General features: G+C 43.2%; 1 protein-coding gene across 8 annotated transcripts in view; it reads right to left on the reverse strand.

The window, feature by feature from the left end:
• The window catches only part of WNK1 (WNK lysine deficient protein kinase 1), a 169562-nt gene that overhangs the window by 112355 nt on the left and 39249 nt on the right, over positions 1-17958 (reverse strand). For all 8 annotated transcript variants that reach the window (XM_043540308.1, XM_043540290.1, XM_037877892.2 and 5 more), the window contains exon 2: positions 2634-2806. In XM_043540308.1, the coding sequence (XP_043396243.1) occupies positions 2634-2806 (173 nt within the window). The remainder of the gene's footprint in view (positions 1-2633; positions 2807-17958) is intronic.

Raw genomic sequence — 17958 nt, forward strand, 5'->3', positions numbered from 1 at the left:
TTTGCTCCCTTGGCTCCCAGCCTTGGGGGGGACCAGCCCTCAGCACTCACCGGTGGCATGGCTGGAAGCCAGCGGAGTGGAGCAAGCTGGGGCCAGATCACTCCACTTCCCGCTGCCTGGTGAACGCAGGGCAGACCACACCCCTGCCGCAGTCCTCAGGGGAAGGGGCGGAGTGGGGGCAGGGGCCATGGGGAAGAGCTAGAGCAGGGGCTGGAGCAGCACGCAGATGTGTACTTGGCATATGGGTAAGGACGGCCCTGCCCATAAGACTTAGGTGTGTGTTTGAGCTGAAGCTGTGATCAACTTGTGTCCAAATGAAAAACTGGGGGGGGGGGGGGGGGGAGGCAGGGTTTGAAGGACTAATCACCACCCTGGGCCCTTCTTGGAGTGAGGGGGTGATGTCTGGTAAGCTTATTAACGTGTGTAGATTCTTTTACTGTTTTTAAAGTGTTTTCACTGTAATGCTTTTACCTTGAGAAAAGATGTGATTGTTCATAAAAGCAGTTTGGTAATCTAAAACTCTGGGCATGTATACTATGTACCACCTTGGAGCAGAGAAGCAAAGCACTCATACTGGGGAATAAGACAGCGAAGGTAGGGAACTGTTCAGCCTGGAAATAGCCCAGTACAGAGGGGGAGAAAGCCATGTCTCCACCCATGAAAAGGGACAGTTTAGGGGCCGGGAGCAGGTGCCATTGCTGTACCACTGCAGGGAAATACAGGTGCAACTGCCCTGAACTGTGACAACCACCTCAAATCTTTCCAATAGGCCAACAACTAGTGTACATTAAGGATCTATGACAATAAACCTAGAGCATAGCCTTGTTTGAAGGCTGAACCACCAGAGGTGGGGGGGAGAGAGAAGAGAGACAACCCTTTCCTGAACAGTTCCTTGGCATGGCACAGGTAGAAAAACGTTCATGATTGTAACACTTCAGAGTAATAGATGCAGCACAAGGGATAAGCACTTCCCCTACGAACATAATCTAGAATTCTCATTGAAAAAGGTATTTTTCTTGCTCTGTGTTCATTTGTGGCCATCAGTAAACCTCACAAAAACAAGCACGTCAGGGTATTTTGACTGAATGGATTATGAACTTGTTTACACAGACTGTTTCCAGCTCTATTTATTCACTAGAATTCAAGTGCTGTTGAAGACTTGAAAGGACAATTAAATGAATTATTGAATCTCTTCTTCATTACCCATTCACCCCAAAAAAAAAGCCACACACACACACACCACAATTTTAAGGAATTCCAGTTCCAAATGTGCACAGTTTTTGCCTATGTTCAATGAACATCCAATTATGTCTAGCCTAAACCGAGGGAAGTTGCAAAGCTGCACTGAAGTATAATGTTCTCTGTAAGCTTGTAGTCACCACTAGAGGGCTTCCTTGCAACTCAATTTCCTAATGCTCACTTCAGCTCAGGCTTAAAACAGATTTACAGTTTCACAGAGAGCTCAATTACAGTCTGGAAGTTCAGACATTCACTTACTTTCAGACATGACTTTAGAAATTTCCCATAAATTTTCCATTAAATAAAAAGCTTTTCAAATAACTTTTCTTACTTCTAGGCATTATTTGTATTGCAGTAGCACCCAGAGACCCCAATCAAATATCAGGGCCTGACTATGCTAGGCACTGTACAAAGAAGCAGTCCCTGCCCCAAATTACTGCTCAAGTTCGATGCTATTAGCCCCATAATTAGAGTAATGGACCATCCTTTGAGGTAGTGAGATTGATAAATTGTCTCATACCACTTTCTAGTATACACAGGCAGAAAAAATTGTTTTTATTGTCTTGTTTTTAATTTCAAGGATTGAGGGTACAACCAGTGATCACATTAGTCTCTTTGTATCTCCCCCGCCCACAGCTTACATAGAGCTCTTCTTCAGGGCTGGGAAACTCAAAGAGTTCTGTTCAAGCTCAAAAGTTTGTCTTTCACCAACAGAAGTTGGTCCAATAAAAGATATTACCTCACCCACCTTGTCTCTAATATCCTGGGACAAACATGGCTGTAACACCACTACATTTTAAGTGTAAGACGGGGGCGGGGGAGATACAAAGAGACTAATAGGTTTCAGAGTAGCAGCCGTATTAGTCTGTATCCGCAAAAAGAACAGGAGTACTTGTGGCACCTTAGAGACTAACAAATTTATTAGTGCATAAGCTTTTGTGGGCTAGAGTCCACTACATCGGATGCATAGAATGGAACATATACATATACACACACACACAGAAGTTGGAAGTTTCCATACAAACTGCGAAGCTAGCTAGTTAAGATGAGCTATTATCAGCAGGAGAAAAGAGACTAATAGGATCACTTCTTGTATCCTCAATCCTTGAAATTAAATATAACTTTCTGCCTGTGTATACTAGAAAGTGGTATGAGACAATTTATCAATCTCACTACCTCAAAGGATGGCCAATTACTCTAATTATGGGCTAATAGCATCCAACTTGAGCAGTAATTTTAGGATTACAGAGAAAGCTTTAGTTTGCCTCCCTTCCAGCAATGGGTCTTTGGCCTTAGATATTATGAAAAGAAACACTGGTTTCCATTTTATTTCAACTTTCTGATCTCATGGCTAATCATTATCACACACCCCTCTTGTGCCTGAGCTCACTTACGTTTTCAATGTTCCAGATGTCATAAGTTCCGTCACGAGAACAATACATTTCTTTCCCTTCACTGTAGACTCCCAGGAATCATAGAACCGAACAATATTAGGATGCTGGAGCCCTTTCAGCATTTCAGCTTCCTCTTTAAATCTCTGCCGCTCTGACTTTGACAGCTTCCGATCCTAGCAAAAAAAAGAAAAAGGTTATATATAAAAACCTATATGAAAATAATCCACTTTAAACATAGGAAGGGCAGCAAGCTGAAAACGTGACAGGACTCTTGCACGTTAATAAGATTCTGAAGTCCACTCAGATTTATTCTCTTACAAGCAATTCACTCCACCCAATTGTCATTTAACTGCATATTTCATGTTTGTTTTTTTTAAAATGCACATATAACTGCAGATGCATTCTATTACTTCAGCTTTTTACTGGATTTAGTAGTTTATGCCATACAATTGCTCTCTAGAGAGTCATTATTCCTAGGGCTTGTCTACACTTACAGCACTATGGCAGCACAGCTGCACCAGTGAAGCTGTGCTGCTGTAACACACAGTGAAGACACTACCTATGCCAAAAGGAGAGCTTTTCCTGTCAGCACAGGTACTCCACCTCCCTAAGAGTCAGTAGCTATGTCAATGGGAGAAGCCCTCCTGTCGACATAGAGTTATCTACACCAGGGGTTAGGTCGGTATCTTCTACACCCGAGCAATGTAGTTATACCATCATAGGTTTGTAGTATAAACTAGGGCTCACTCATCCTCTGAGTCAGTTATTCTCCCCATCCCCTGGCCAAAAATCAGATTCACAGCTACTATTGCTTAGGGGAAGCGGATACAGTGGTCCAATACATTTAAGGATCCCCAAACATTAAGAAATATGCTTCAGAATTGCCTCTTTTGTATGCAGACTAAACATGTTAGGATTTCCCTGCTGCAAGCAGATCAATATCAAGAGTATAGGACTGAACTCTACATTTACAGATTTATGATTGGTCCACACCTAAAACTTAGTTAACACCCCTGACTGACAGCTAGTTTGACCTCTCTCTTGGGTGAGAAAGAGTACGCCAACCTAAGCCCCATTACAGACACTGCTATGTTAATGGAAGAATTCTTGCATCAGCCTAACTACCAGCTCTCACGAGGATGGATTCACTACAGTACTTTGAAGTCGCAGCTCGGGCTCTGAAGCCTACAGGAGGAAGGCTGGTCTTCAGAGTGCGAGCCGCAACTTCAAAGCATTTTTTCTACAGCTACTTTTAGAGGACTAGTCCAAGCCCCAATAGCCTGAATCCGTCAGCCTGGGCTAGGAGGCTCGCTCCAAAATATTAAGTAGATATTCCCTAAATGTGACTTCCCAATAGTATTTAGGCTATATATATACTACAGCAGCGCAGCTGCGCCAGTGTAGGGCTTCTGGTGAAGACCTGTAGATTGGTATAATTTACTTCACTCAGAAGTGTGAACAAAGTAACTTGTAGTGTAGACATAGCCACAGCCATGCTAATCTCTCCAAATTATCCTTTATTCACTTAGAGATCTTTAACTATTTCAGGTTTCAGAGTAACAGCCGTGTTAGTCTGTATTCACAAAAAAAAAAAAAAAAAAAGGAGTACTTGTGGCACCTTAGAGACTAACCAATTTATTTGAGCATGAGCTTTCGTGAGCTACAGCTCACTGTATCCGATGAAGTGAGCTGTAGCTCACGAAAGCTCATGCTCAAATAAATTGGTTAGTCTCTAAGGTGCCACAAGTACTCCTTTTCTTTTAACTATTTCAGAAAGTCTCTCCACTGAAGCCTTATGTTATGGAGGAACTGAGGCTATTTTCCAGATGGAACATTATAATTTAAAGACACGTGCAAGAAGTGTAAAGACTTTCCAGATGAAAATGAAGAAAAAAAATCAAACACGGCACACGAGCCAATTTTTAATGGCACGCTGCTGTCTGTCAGGGACCCCAGGAGACAGCAGCATACCACTAAAAATCCTGCCCGGCCCAGCCTACTCTTCTCCACCCCCCTGTTCTCTCCTTGCAGGGCAGGCAAGCTTCCCCCCCCCTTGTCCCCCAGTGTGCTGGGTTCCTGCCCCTCCTTCTCTCCCTCCCTGCGGCCGATCAGCTGACAACCCTTGCTACGGAGGGGGAGAGGGAAAAGCGGAGCCACAGCACGCTCACGCTCTCTGCTCCGGGGACCTTGTGGAAGGGGGTGGAATCGGCATATCCCCTCCAGCCCCCTGTCTTGAGCCACTCAGGACAGGGGGCTGGGAGCACCCCCACGACCCCACACACACACCCCCAGCCCTCTGCCCCGACTCGTGCACCCCCACACTCCATGCCCCGACTCGTGGACCCCCCACATCCCCACCCACACCCTGAGCACCAAACGGGAGCTGCCGAGGTAAGCACTCCACACCCAAACCTCCTGTCCCAACCCTGAGCCCCCTCCCTCATTCTAGCTCCTGGCCAGACCCTGCACCCCAACCCCCAGCCCTGTGCTCAGTGCACTCCCACCCTCATCTCAGTGCAGAGAGAGGAAGAGAATGGCTAGAATCAGGGAGAAGGTAGGTACCTACTCTATATGGACAGGGCTGGGACTCCAGACCGGCCGCCAGCTCTGCTCAGCCCACTGCCGGCCCGGAGTTCTGGCTGCCGGCCCCTTGCCAGCTGGAACCCCAGGCCGGCAGCAGGCTGAGCGAGCCAGCGGTGTAAGATCAGCATTTTAATTTAATTTTAAATGAAGGTTCTTAAACATTTTGAAAACCTTGTTTACATACAATAGTTTAGTTATATAATATATAGACTTATAGCAAGAGACCTTCTAAAAAACGTTAAAATGTATTATTGGCACACGAAACCTTAAATTAAAAGTGAATAAATGAAGACTTGGCACATCACTTCTAAAAGGTTGCCGACCCCGAGTTATACATACAGCTCACCATTACCTACTTTGTAAAAACTACTCAGCCACAATGGCCTACTTGAAAACATGTGCATCTCAAATACTGAATTATATTTTATAATCCTGTTTGAGCATTATCGTAAAACAAAAGAATGAAGTGATATGACTGAAGGGTCATATGACAAGTTATTTGGCTTATAGGTAACTTAACATTCAATATTTCTAATTCTTCCCATTTCAGGAATGAATGCATGCCAATTATGGTTACTTTCCAAGTAAAAACAGAACATACATGCTTACTGCATATGTGTCTTTGGCAAGTGTATGTTTATAGGTCTCATGTCACTATGTCTCAAGTGTAGATTTGATTTTGCAGTCTGACTGAAACTAATAAGACCTTTCTGTCCCCTAGAAATAAGACAGACAGTAAAGGCTCCAGTTAAAGGTTAAATAGCATTTGTTTCTACAATATGAATGAATGACAGTAAAAGCAATGCATCACATTTTTAAACACACGATCAACATATCCGTGTATCAGCAGAACTGCATCATATACACATGCTTCCTGGCAGAAGCCCTCAATATTTGGGCCAGCACATAAAACTTCCAATATGAGACTCTCTGCTCTCAATATCAGGCGTACCATGTTCCTGGCCACTGCTCCACGGCCTTGACTCCAAATATAGATACTTTTAAAAAAAATTATAGAATATATATGTACTTGTGTTGATACTACACAATAAATATTTGTTTTTGGACAATCTGCAAACTAAACTCATTTCAGTACGTGAATATTTAGACTGTACTTTAGACCAGCTTTTATTATTGAAAAAGTCTATCAAGCTTTTAAAGTTTATTATAAACAATTATAGCCACAAACTTAGCAAAACCATTCAAGATTAAGTCAGGAAATAACCTTATTTCTCTCTACTACTGTCTTGAGTTTCTCTATTAAAATTGGCTTAAAGCATTCCCAATGCTATAATTTTTTAGGTGTATAGTGTTCATCAGAATGCATTTGTAAAAATAAACTTTATGCTACCTAAAGTGCTTTATTACAAACTTTGCTAAAATCAGTTTTAGACCATTATATTAAGTTTTCATATTGTAAATACCTTACATCTCATCCCAAACTCAGGTGATTCAACTTCCTCACATCATTGCAATACTACCACCAAAGCTCAAAAGAGAATTTAACTAATGTTGCTCCTGGTTACATACATACCCATAATGGGCATGCATAAGTTGAGCCATTTTGTCCTCACTGGTTACATCAATGCTGATGTCATGTCCCTATAGACATAACTGTTGTGCTGAAGACAGACACTCAACACTGAGAACTGGCAGAAAGTCATGGCAAAAGCAGTCAAGTGAGTAATTAAGCATCTGCTTTAGAAGTCATGCTGCCCTAACAGTTTGGGACACATTTGCACACTTAATGCATGCCAGCAAGTTACAAGCTGGGGTAAGTAGTTGTATTTTCACAACGGAAGGAAAAAAAGGAGGGGGAGGCCTTAAGTTTTGCTGCTCCAGTACTCTAATGCAATATTAACTTCAAAGACATATGGGGGAAGGGCAGAGGGAGGAGACACCACTTGTCCACTGAACCACCAGTAAGTACCAACTTTACCTTAATACTATTCTAGGGCAGGTCTACACTTAAAATACTGAAGCGGTGCAGCTAGTAGCACTTCAGTAAAGACTGTACTACACCAACGGGAGCTAATTCACCTCCATGACACACAGTAGCTATATCAACAGGAAAAGCCCTCCTGCAGACCTAGTGCTGTCTACACTGAGGGCTAGGTCAGTATAACTGCATCACTCAAGCATGTGGATTTTTCACCCCCGAGTGACATAGTTATACTGATAAAAAGAAAAGGAGGACTTGTGGCATCTTAGAGACTAACAAATTTATTTGAGCACAAGCTTTCGTGAGCTACAGCTCACTTCATCGGATGCATTCAGTCGAAAGCTTTTGCTCAAATAAATTTGTTAGTCTAAGGTGCCACAAGTACTCCTTTTCTTTTTGCGAATACGGACTAAGACGGCTGCTACTCTGAAACCAGTTATACTGATGTAACTCTGTAGTGTAGACCTGGCTTTAGTCACATTAGTTTCCCTTCCACTCTCCATAATCACACCCACAACTGCTACAAGCCTTAAGATTCCCCTCATTGTTACGACATATCCATGCAGGCTTACAGCAGAAACATGTTGATATTTAGAGGTTAATTTTTCCAAGAGCACATGCACAATTGTGTGCTTAGTTTGTGCACATGCAAATATTACCAAACCAGGTATTTGCACACACCCCAAAGGACTAGTTATGTACCAAAGTGGTCATTTGCACATGCAACCAACTGCCTTTAGTTGTGCATAACTTGTATTTTAAAAAATTAGTCCCTTAATACTGTAACAACTGGCACAAGTTTATTAGCCTTTAAGTTTCTAGAGCCTAAAACCTATTAGTTCTATAGTAGACTTTTGTGTGTGAAGATGAGCTACAGCAACTCCCATCGCATATTCACCTTTCGACACTGTTCAAACTGAGCTGTCTGAGGGAGTGTCTACATTTACAGCGGCACAGCTGCACCAGTGCAGCTGTGCCAATGTAGTGCTTAGTGAAGACACTACCTACACCAATGGGAGAGCTTCTAACATCAGTATAGGTACTTCACCTCCCCAGCACGTTGTAACTATGTCAACAGGAGAAGCCCTCCCGTCGACATATCACTGTCTACAGATCAGTGGTTAGGTTGATATAACTACGTTGTTCAGGGGTGTGGATTTTCCACACCCAAATGAGGCAGTTAGACATTTGTTTGTAGTGTAGACGGGGGTGAGTCTGTGAAAACCTGACAGCCTCTATCTTAAGGTCCCTAGTCTTCTTTGTACAAACATACCGCTTCAGGAAAAGCGATAGTCTTAATAGCCACTGTTGCTGAACAACTGGACACCTTTATTGAAACCACGAAATAGTCCACCTATCCCCCACCCCCGATGTGGCCAATCCTGTTAGAGAGGTACCATTAGGCATGAAAGCTATAAAGAAAAGTGGCAAGATGAAAGAATTAAACAGAAATCACTAATATTGACATACAAGAAACTTCTGTAAGACAGTGGTTCTCAACCTTTTCTACATCAGGACTCCTCCCCCTGCCATCTAGCCAAGATGGAGCTAGAATGCCCTCACTTTCAAGAATACGGGAAGGGTGGGGTTGTTATGATCTCTAGGTTGAGAACCTATATTGCAGGAGAATCATTACCCCAATTCTACCTATCTGAACTGCATCTACAAAAAATGGAAATTTTCATGTTCCACATATTTGATGACTGTCAAGGCATGTTACAAAGCTCATCTTTTATCTCCCAAAATTTGAAACAGGAAGAATTGTACTTAAGGGTGGGAAACTGAGGGAGAAGAGCGGATTGTTTGTGGCAGGTTGTTTAAGATAAATTCCTGCACTTGGGTTAAGGGATTTCAAGGGCACCTGAATTATATGGACAGGAGCCCTATTTAGCATTTTTGTAAATCTGAATAGGCATCTAAAGTGATCATTTCAGCACATACCTACTGCTCTGAGTCACTAGCAATTCCAGGTATTCCGACTAGATGTTTAAAAGCCAGCAGGTTAACATTAACCAACCGCAAGTAGGGTAAGTAAAGGAATAAGTCAAGCACCCAGAACACACACACACACACACACACACACAAAAGAGGAAAGCAACTGAAAGGTGTTTGCACTCAATTCAGCAGTATAGATCCAATTTTAGTGAAAGGAGAAACTACTATGAACAACAGAAAGGACTGGAAACTCGACATCCTTCACTTCAATGAGTTAATAAAAACCCATGCTACTGTCACTATAAGCGCCCTTTGAGTGGGGGAAAATGGCTCATTCACTGAAATGGAAAACTTACTTGAGCAAAAACAGCTAAGACGACTTAGGACAGAATAAAGCAAACATCAAAATCTAGAATTACAAGAAATAATGCAATCATTTGGTATCTTCAAGCCATTGGGGTACACAGGCAAGGCAAACAAGCAGTTAAATCCATTTTAGGAAGTGAAATTGAGAAGGGTTTGACAGCCTGTATATTTTTAGTGTTGCATAAAATGGACACCATTGTTCTTCCTGAATTGATATCTACCCCCAAGGTCTCAGTGTCATATCCCAACCACAGGGTTGTCTTCAGAACAAACTGGAGCAGATGCATCAAGCCTACACTGTTCATTTCATTCATTCCTTTCCACCTACATTAAATTGTTTTGACAAGCCAGAACAACAAAAAAGCAAGGCTATCCAGCACATGACTTGAACTTCTGTAGAGCCAGGGTCCTGGAACAGAGACACGCAGCAAGAGAAACAATTGTTCAGCTCAGTACCATTCAATTTTTTTTTCTTGGCAGATGCTATTTATCCATGTATTTTCCATTGCAATTTCTTTCAGTTGGGAGACAGATGGCTGTATCAGAGCTGTTGTACATTGTGCAATGACTGGTAAAACATTTGAAAGACCCACTTTAGTCAGCCATGCCAAGCAAGATATAGCCTCACCAACTCCCTTCCCTCTTGCATTATGTTCGTACATTGAAAACACTAACTGAAACAACCATCACCCTCCCCTCTAAGGTACCTTATATGAGGCACTGACACAGATAATGCAGTAGCTTAAGTTCCCAAAACACAGTTGCCTCTTGGCAGCCCAAAGTATGCACACATCCAGTGAACATTTACAGCTGGGTCTTGATATGTTTTATTTGGCTTTCCTGTTTTTAGGGACAGTTAATACATTTGAGATCCCAAATAGGTAGCTTCATGTACAATGAAATGAAAGGGGGTTGCTAAATATATCATTTAACCAATACGTGTATGTTACCACTGCCTTTTAGATCATGAAATATTACAGTGGACTGGGCCACATTCTGAATCAACTCAACAGTTCATTCTGTCTGGAAAATCCACATGTCAGCATCTCTCTGTAGCGTTTCTTCTGAGTACATAACTTGGAGAGGTTCAGGGTTGGGTAGTGGTGGAGTTCAGTATTTCCCTTTTTGTAATAGTCAATACTAAAACAGAATAGTAAGCCTTCTAACACAAGTGATTGTTTACACTTACAGTAAAGCCTAGCTTGGTTTACATCTGACAGACATCTATTCAAACAGAGCTACATATTGCAGCCACATTGCACCTTGCTCTACCAAAAACAAACACAGAAGCAGTGAACAGGATAATGCACAGCAAAATTCTTATACAATAGAAGCACTCACAAATAATTTTTCATAGTTATCAGTTTTCTGCCTACTTGCTTGTAACAACCAAACAATCAGGTGTTTTTGACACCTGTACACAATGCTGTGGAACACAGGGGACTGGCGGGAAGAAAGCAATTGCCTAGAAGAAAGTTCTAGTATAGAGGGAACAAAGCACGACAACAAAAGAGTGTTCACATTAGGTCTTTTTTTAACCTTAGTTCGTTCATCTCATTTCACAAAGTCAAGAGAGAGCCTAGACTTAGGGTCCAATTCTTTATATACACCTTTCCCTCAATGAAAAACTGCACCCCAAATGGGCCTTCACATAGACAGCTAGAGACCAAGCTCTTGTCAGTTGCTATATTCATGAAATGCCAAATGAGCAAGTTCTGAGTTGTCAGGGTTCCCTCCCCACTCTCAACTCTAGGGTACAGATGTGAGGACCCGCATGAAAGACCCCCTAATCTTATTTCTACCAGCTTAGGTTAAAAACTTCCCAAAGGCACAAATCCTTTCTTGTCCTTGGATGGGTACTGCTGCCACCACCAAGTGAGTTAGACAAAGATTCAGGAAAAGGATGCTTGGAGTTCGTTTCCCTAAAATATCCCCCCAAGCCCCTTCACCCCCTTTCCTGGGGAGGCTTGAGAATAATACACCAACCAAATAGGTTAACAAGGTGAGCACAGACCAGCCCCTTGGGTTTTTAGGACACTAAAAACCAATCAGGTTCTTAAAAACAGACCTTTATTACAAAAACAAAATAAAAGAAGCACCTCTGTAAAAATCAGGAAGATAATTTTACAGGGTTATCAAATTCAAAAAACAGAGGATTCCCCTCTAGGTAAAAAACTTTAAAATTATAAAAAAAACAAACAAAATAAAAACAAAAACCAGGAATAAACCTCCCTCTTAGCCTAGTGAAAATTCACAAGCTAAAACAAAAGATTTTCTAACGCATTTCCTTGCTATTACTTACTATTTCTGTAATTTTAGAAGTATTCAGTCGGAGCTGGATTACTTGCTTGGTCGCTCTTTGTCTTGGAGAGACCACAGAGCACAAAACAAAAACCTTCCCCCACAGATTTGAAAGTATCTTCTCCCCTTATTGGTCCTTTTGGTCAGGTGCCAACCAGGTTTTCTGAACTTCTTAACCCTTTACAGGTAAAAGAGATTTCACGCTACCCTTGGCTATATGTTTATAACATGAGTGAAGTAGAAATCTTATGCATAGTTCTTATCTTGGAATTTGTTACAGTCAATGTTTATGTGATAGCCACTTGTGTTCTATTGTTCCTCTAAAAGACCGCCTGTTGGAAGCCTCCCTGACAACATGCCATTTAAGAGCAGTCTTTGGTAAGACGGATTTAAAAGGAGACACCCTGCACTAGGCCAACTTAGTCAGCCCTGCATCACATCCTTCCCCGCAATCTCCTCCCACTCATGAATAATACTGCTTCTAAATTTTTGGTCTTCACTTTTGATAACCTGCATAATTGATTCAGATAACTGTCCTAGCTTGTGAACAAAAATACCTACTCCCACAACAGTACTCCAATACTTTACCATGCCAGGTATTGACTTCCCAATTTTTCCCTGATAAATAAAATGTTAATTGCAGCAGTATGCATTGACTTTCAGAGTTTAGTTTTTCCAGGACTTGGGATTTTTCAATTGTCCAGCAGTTCCCAGGTTGAGCCCTTTAAAGAACTGTTCCTCCTCCTGCACCCTAAAATCATTGCACAACACTGACACAGTAATAGCTCAAAAACAGAGCTAATCTAAAGCTTTCTGTGAAATCACCAGATCTTTGGTCTTGTGCACATTGATGTGCTGCCTCAGGAATTCCATACATACACACACAAGATTTGAATCAATATTTTTCTAAAAGGAAGTTACTGCACAGAAGCAAAACCACCACCTAACACACTATGCAGAGGTAGGTATAAGGAAGAGAAGGTTACTCACCTTTGCAGTAACTGAGGTTCTTCAATGTGTGTCCCCCTGATGGTGCTCCACTTCAAGTAACTGCACTCCTGCGCCTCTGGTCGGAGAATTTCTACAGCAGTGCCCAGTTGGGCCACACATGCATTCTCCCCATCTCACGCCGTCAGTGGTGATTAACTAGTACTGTGTGACCAACCCTCCCACCCCCAACCCGCTGTTCCTTCTCTACCACAGAAGACCTTCTGATAACTCCAAAGTAGAGGGGAGGAAAGTAGGTAATGGTGCACCTACAGGGAAATATCGAGGAACCTCAGTTATTATACAAGGTTTTTTCTTCCAAGTGATGTCCCTGTGGGTCCTCCGCTTCAGGTAACTGTAGAGTAGTGCCCCACAATGGAAGGGAGGGGCTTCAGAGATGGATCTGTGATCAATTATAGGACCATGAAGCCTAATAAAGGGTTGAATGTTGAGTCTTGCTCAATTGCATAGTGCTGAATGAACATGTGGGCTGATGCCAAAGTGGTTGCTTTACATAAATCCATAATAGGTATTTTATTAAGGAAGGCTATCAATGTGGAGACCAACCTGGTGGAATGTGTTCTAATCCCCACTGGGGGTTGTAGTTTGTGTTGATGGTAGCAGAGATGAATGCACTCTGAAATCCATTTGGAGAGTCTCTACTTGGATATGGCTTCTCCTTTCAATCTCTCCTTATTAGAGAGGAACAGCTTTGGAGCCTTCCTAAATGGTTTACTCCATTCAAGATAAAAAACTAGTGCCCGAGTAAGGAGTACCGCTTCTTACCTGTATATGGAAGAAGGCAGGAAGATAGATGGGTTGGTTGAGGTGGAACTAAGTGTACTTTAGGTAGAAATTTAGGATGTGGTCTTAGAGTGACTTTGTTCTTGAAGGAAATCATGTACGGGGGGTATGCCATGAGAATCCCAAGTGCTCGCATGCATCTTGTGGATGTGATGGTGACAAGGAAGGCCACATTCATTGATATAATACTGAACATGTAACAAAAGGTTCGAATGGAGGTCAAGTAAGAGAATGAAGCACTAAGTTAAAACCCCACGGAAGCACTGGGACTCCGAGTTCAGGACAGAGGTACCAGACACTTTGTAAGAATTGTTCTGTAATTGGATGGGTGAAGACTGAAGAGCCATCTGCTTTATGATGGAAGGTTGTGATAGCTGCAAGATGTACTCTAATTGAGCTCAATGAAAGACCTGATTTTTTTAGTTCAAGTATATAGTCCAGAACTAGTGGTAGAGCGAAGATGGTAGCTCTGATTGGTTTGTTCTGGTACCATGTGTGGAATCTCTTCCATTTGTGGAGGTAAGTAGAGCATGTAGTCAACTGCCTACTGTTTAACAAGATATCCTTCACCTCTTCTGAGTAGGTCATCTCCTCGCCTTGGAATCATGGAGAAGCCATGCCCTCAGGTGGAGTATCTCCAGGTTTGGATGCAAGATCCAGCCTGCATCTTGTGACAGGATATGTGGAAGAAGGGGGAAAACATACGGCATGCATGCAGACATCTGCTGCAGGTATGGGAACCAAATTTGTCTGGGCCACATGGGGGCTATTAAGATGACTGTGGATTGACTGGTCTTGATCTTCTGTAGGATACTGGACAACGGGGTAGGAAGGAAAGATGTGTCCCATCTGAGGGGGAAGACCTCGCCCATGGATCCTGGCCTCAGCCCCACTCTTGAGGAAATTGTTGGACATTTGCTGTTCTGAATTGTGGCATACAGATCTCTGGTTGGGAAGCTCCATTGTCAGAATAGGTCCTGTATCACCAAGGCATTTATTTCCCATTCAGGATCATGGGAGAACTTTCTGCTTAACATGTCTGCTCTGGTGGTCCAGGAAATAGGAAGCTGATATGGTGATGTGTGATCAGTGTGCTAGTTCCACAGTCTTAATGCCTCAGTGCAGAGGGAATGTGACCTCATTGCTCCCTGTTTATGTAAAATATGCAAGCAACATTGTCTGTTAGGATCTGTATGGTTTTGTTTCTGATCATGGGCAGGAAGCGTGAAAATGTGTTGCAAACTGCTTGCAGTGCCAACATGTTTACGTGCAGTGCTGACTCCAGGGAAAACCACCACCTGCCCTGTACTTTGATGTTGGTCAGATGGGCACCTGAGCCAACTAAGGAGATGTCCTTTGTATCACTGCGGGGAGGGGGGAGAGGGGGAGATATCTAAATATAGGTATATCACGACCCCTTCTTGGTGGAGGTGGGTCACTGCCACTGCTAGAACTTTGGAAAATACTCGGGGGCTGTGGAGAGGCCAAATGGCAGTACCATGTAGTGATAGTGATCTTGTCCCAAAACATATCAGAGGAATCACCTGTGTGATGGATGTATGGTGATGTGAAAGTATGCATCTTGAAGGTCGAGGGCTGACAACCAGTCCCCTGGTTGCTAAAGTAACCATCCTGAACCATTGTGTTTTGATGCACTTGTTGAGGTTGTTTAAGTAGAGAATGCGCCTCCAAGTTCCCATTATTTCTTAACCCAGAAAAAGAGGGGAAGAAGAGTCCTTGCCTCTGTGCTGTAACAGTACCGGTTCTATCACATCCAATTGTAGGAAATGGTATACAATAGAACTTCAGAGTTACGGATACCTCAGGAATGAAGGTTGTCCATAATTCTGAAACGTTCCATAACTCCAAAGAGGCGGTTACGGACTTCAGCCACACTGGGGATCAGGGCTGCAACTGGGCGGGTGAGGGAGGGGGGGCCCCCACAGGGCTTCTGACCCTCCATAGCATTTTGGTTCAGCACTTTAGACCTGGGAGGAGCACTGAATCTTGGGGGGTTCAGTCCCACAGCTCCATTCCTGGCTTCAGCCCTGCGTGGGGCGCCAGGGCTCAGGACTCCCCACAGCTTCGTTCCTGGCTTTAGTGGGGGGAGCCAGGGCTCTGGGCTTAAGTTACAGAGGGACCGCTGGGGCTGAAACTTATGCTCCCTTTGTAGCGAAAGCCCCGGTGCCCCCCATGGAGCTGAAACCAATAGTGGAGCCGAAGCCCCAAACCCCAGTGCTCCCCCCAGATCTAAAGCTCCGAGTGCCAGTGCTCCCACGGGTCAGAAGCCCCAACCCCCACGGCCTGGAGCCCTGGCACCCCCCCACACAGTATTTGCCGCCCCCCCCCCTTTTTTTTATCATCTGCACTACTGCCTGAGTGAGGATTTCCGGTTCCATATGTTGTTCAGTTGACCAATAAGTACATAACTCTGGTGTTCGTATCTTTGAGGTTCTACTGTACTTCCTGTCTTTAAAAAGTGCTCATGAGAGGGGTCCCTGAAGAGGGATGGTAGGGGAATGGAGGTTAACTGGATGGAGTAACCAGCGTTGAGAATTTCCAGCACCCATTTGTCCAAAGTAATAGTTCGCCATGCTGGGCAGAAAGGTGTTAAACAGTCTGTAAAGGGACGGATGATAGAAAGTGGTTTCAGCACCTGGAATTGAGGGAAGTCTCTTGCACCCTCAACCAAACCCTCAAATTTGATGTTTCGAGAGAGGTTGTTGCAACGTACAAGGTTGAGATGGGAGTGGCCTACGTTTTGTGGGTCTTTGCCTCTGACCCTGGGTGTTGTACTGCCTCTGTGGCTGAGTGTAAGGCACCCATTTTGACCATTGTGCTGGTTAACATCTGACTTGTTTTCATTTTTGTGCAGATGCGTAGATGCCTAAAGATCAAAAAGTCCCTCTAGTGTCTTTCAGTGTGTGAAGGGACTCAGTCTTACCTGTGAATAATTTTGGGCTTTAAAAGAGAAGTTCCTCTATGGTGGATTGTACCTCCTTTGGGAACCCAGACAAGTGAAACCATGCATCACTAAGGCAGTTACGATAGATCTTGCCACCATGTCTGCTGCATCTAAGGATTCCTGCAGAGCTGTTCAAGGAGATGGCCTTCAGAGATGACTGACTTAAATTACTCCAAAATGTCTGAATGTATTAACTTGATCCCTGAAGACAAAAAACGAAAAATCTATATGATTGTATTTGGCCATCAATTCATAACTGGCTATTCTGAACTGCAAAGTCACTCCCAATAGGCCGTGTGGCCAAAGAGGTCCGGTCTTTTCCATTCTTTATCATATGGAATGGTTCTTGAGTGGTGTTGCCTGCCCCGTTCGTTGACCATCTCTACCACCAGTGAGACTTATGAAAGTCATGAAAAATAGAAATTCTAGGCCCTTCGATGGGATGGAATACTTTTTATCCACCATTTTAGAAGTAGGAAGGATTGCTGCGGTAGTCTGTCAGATGGTCTTGGCAGGATCTATGAGTGCTTTATTTATGAGAAAAGCAGTTTTGCATGAGGCCAACATGTTGGACATATTACACAACTTGTGCTGGGACTCAGCAACCTCTTCCAGAGGTATTTGGAGCATGTCGGCAATTCCTTTAAACAGCTCCTGAAATCCTTTAGAATAGTCTCCTGTTGTAGGTGGTGGAGGCATGATGGCCTCGTCTGGGGAGGAAGAGGAGATGTTGGTTGTTGGTGGGGAGAAGGGGCGGGGGGGGGGGGTCCTTCTTACCTATCATGCAGAGGAAGAAGTGCTACACTGCAGAAACAAGTGTTGCTCTGAGTGCGTTTCTGCAGCATATAAAGAAATGCTTTCCAAGGTTTTTAGGCAGGGTCAATAAGAGGTCACCGAGGGACAGGCTAGCAAGCCAGAGCTCAGAAATTCAAATGGAGTTTGTTAATGGCGTGGAGGCTTTGTGGGCTGCAAGTTACTTATCCTGAATAAAAATCTAGCACTACAGGGAAGAAAACACAGTCCACAAAACTAGATTAGCAAATGTCTGATCAAAGAGTCCACTGAACTCAATGTCAAAGACTGTTCAGCTCTCTTGTGAGGAACCAAGAAGTGGAAGCCCAAATACACAAAACAATTGCATCAGCTTTTTTTAAATGCCACATCAGAAATTAACTCTACTAAGTATCAGGCAGATCTGTCAAATACTCTTCAGAGAAAAAGAGCCTTCCACAGCCAAAATTTCCATATAGCCACAGGCTCAGACATGGATCAAAGATCTCTCCACTAGCTCCTTCATGATGACAAGGCATGAAAGAGTAATTAAAAGCAGCTGAACAACAGCTGTGGATCCAAATGTATGTGACAGGTTTTTCATTATAGATGCTTAAGTGTTCATAGCATATAGGCAACCCCTTACTTACAAGTACCAGTGTTTTGTAATG

This window comes from Chelonia mydas, chromosome 1, assembly GCF_015237465.2.
Source record: "Chelonia mydas isolate rCheMyd1 chromosome 1, rCheMyd1.pri.v2, whole genome shotgun sequence".
In the NCBI taxonomy this organism is placed as follows: Eukaryota; Metazoa; Chordata; order Testudines; family Cheloniidae; genus Chelonia; species Chelonia mydas.